This window comes from Aphanomyces astaci, assembly GCF_000520075.1.
Source record: "Aphanomyces astaci strain APO3 unplaced genomic scaffold supercont1.82, whole genome shotgun sequence".
NCBI classification, from domain to species: Eukaryota; Oomycota; class Saprolegniomycetes; order Saprolegniales; family Verrucalvaceae; genus Aphanomyces; species Aphanomyces astaci.
Window position 1 is genome coordinate 157,073 of NW_009798345.1, and position 1,973 is coordinate 159,045.

At 48.1% G+C, this 1,973-nt stretch overlaps 1 protein-coding gene across 1 annotated transcript; it reads right to left on the reverse strand.

Moving 5' to 3' along the window:
- Positions 1-549: 549 nt before the first annotated feature.
- On the reverse strand, positions 550-1,447 carry H257_16226 (hypothetical protein; the record flags this gene model as incomplete). The annotated part of the gene is made up of 4 exons (XM_009844590.1): positions 550-631; positions 728-890; positions 1,215-1,231; positions 1,302-1,447. The coding sequence occupies 4 exons, from the start codon at positions 1,445-1,447 to the stop codon at positions 550-552; spliced, it is 408 nt and encodes a 135-aa protein (XP_009842892.1).
- Positions 1,448-1,973: the final 526 nt, after the last annotated feature.

Consider the following 1,973-nt stretch of genomic DNA (forward strand, 5'->3'; position numbering starts at 1 on the left):
TAACACCCTCAACATCGATGTGGAGGCGCTTGAAGCGTATGCGTCGCACTTTCCGCAATGGAAATGCTGCTACATTGCATTGGTGCCAGACAAGGAGACGTGCGATGGGTTTCGGCTTTCTCCAGTCGAACCTCACACCCGTGTGCCGCTGAAGGTGGCATACATGCCAGCCTGGAGCGCCTTTGTAGCCACAAGATAAAAAAGTACTAGTAATCTCTAAAGACTGTTGCTTTCGAATTACTACGTAGTACTATTTAGGACTGTTTCGCATATTCGAAGTATTTGCATACAGCGTTGAGGATGCCAGGATGGATGGTTTGAGTTACTGTTCTGCCTCACTCACCAGATTGAATACATTACTCCGAAGTCACCTAAGATGAGCATGGCTGGGCCTTGTCGCTTGACATCAACCTCCACCTATTGATGCATGGCCATCGTGGGCTTTGTAAAGTTATGTCGAACTACCTTCGACCACGCAAGCCATAACCATCCTTTTCAAATACTACAGTAACATGGAACCTTGTCGCAGCGCCATAGTGCGTGCAGGGATTACGCCACGATGTCGTCAACGCAACTGCCTCCAAGGCGGCCTTTCCATATTGTTGGACTGGACGCACGCGACACCGTCACCCTAGCAGATATCGTGGGCCGACTAGTACATACTAGAAGCCAATCGATTTACTCGCATTCGTGTTAGGTTTTGGCAATACTATTAATACTAACTTACTCGATGACTTCGGCAGAGACAAAAATGGTCAGGGCACTGAGGGCAACGACTAGGACCGCTAAAAAGACCGACTTGTAGGCATAATCGGTCGAGTCTTCGAGCTTGGCGCGCTGGCTTTCAAGGTGCACAGCTCCTTGCGACTCTGGATCTGCTTGACGAGATGCTTCAGATCCGAGTAGTTGACGTAATTCTCCTCCCATTCCGGCACGATGTTGTGTGTTGTGCTTGAACATGAGGACCTCAAGTCGACCAATGGACGGGTAGCAGCGACGTCGACGGAAAGCAGTCGTGTCGCACAAAATGCTCGCTTCAAGAATGCAGGAAAATAATGTGACAAGTTTCAAGGTTCGAATTACAGTACCACACTATTTTGCATGCTTCAACGTACCACAACAATAAGTCAATGTTGTAGCTGGACAGGGGTGACGCTGAAGAATGCATGTAGTAGTACCCGTGCACTGGCTGCATTATCCAACTACTTCTGTACCGGCATACGCGTTATGTCTAATACACGAAGCAATTCCAGAATTAGTGCCTAATTAGTGTGGGCTTCACCTTCTGATAAGTCGCATACTGTGTGTCGTCTCGCTTGTCGGTGGCTTTCTTCTGCGGTTTGCGCTCAAAGTGCAGGGGAATGAATCGTTCCTTGCGGAAGCCCAGGGTATTACGCATGTGCTCGTTCTCCATAGCGAAGCAGCTCCACATGGACCGGGGCTCCATGAACAGGTCACGGGCTGGAATGACTAGTGTGTAGGTGGAATAATCAGGCCACCAGACTGTATGGATGTCCACGGGGGTTTCGGCGTTTCGGGGCTTTAGCGATGAGCATTCATTCGCGAACAACTCGAAGACCTGCGCTTCGACTTCGAGGGTAACATTGTAGCTCTACACCAAGACTGCGCTTCGACTTCGAGGGTCGTGACATTGTAGCTCTACACTACCGGGCTCAAATCTTAAATACAAAGCGCTTGTGCATGACCACCCACGGAAGTCACGTCGTTCGTTGGGGAAGCGATGTTCATACTGTATGTTTGGGCGGCGCGCAGGAGAATTTTGTCAATTTTTGTCCGTTTTTGCTCAAATTTTGAAGCTGCATTGATATGTTCAGGGGCAAGGTCTGTATAAAATTTGACTCCCTAAAGCACAATGATTGCAACGCAATTCAATGTTGAAATTTGGCAATGCAACCCAAATATCCATATATAAAATAGGTATCGGCTTTGAAATTACTTTGAAAAATTGTCAC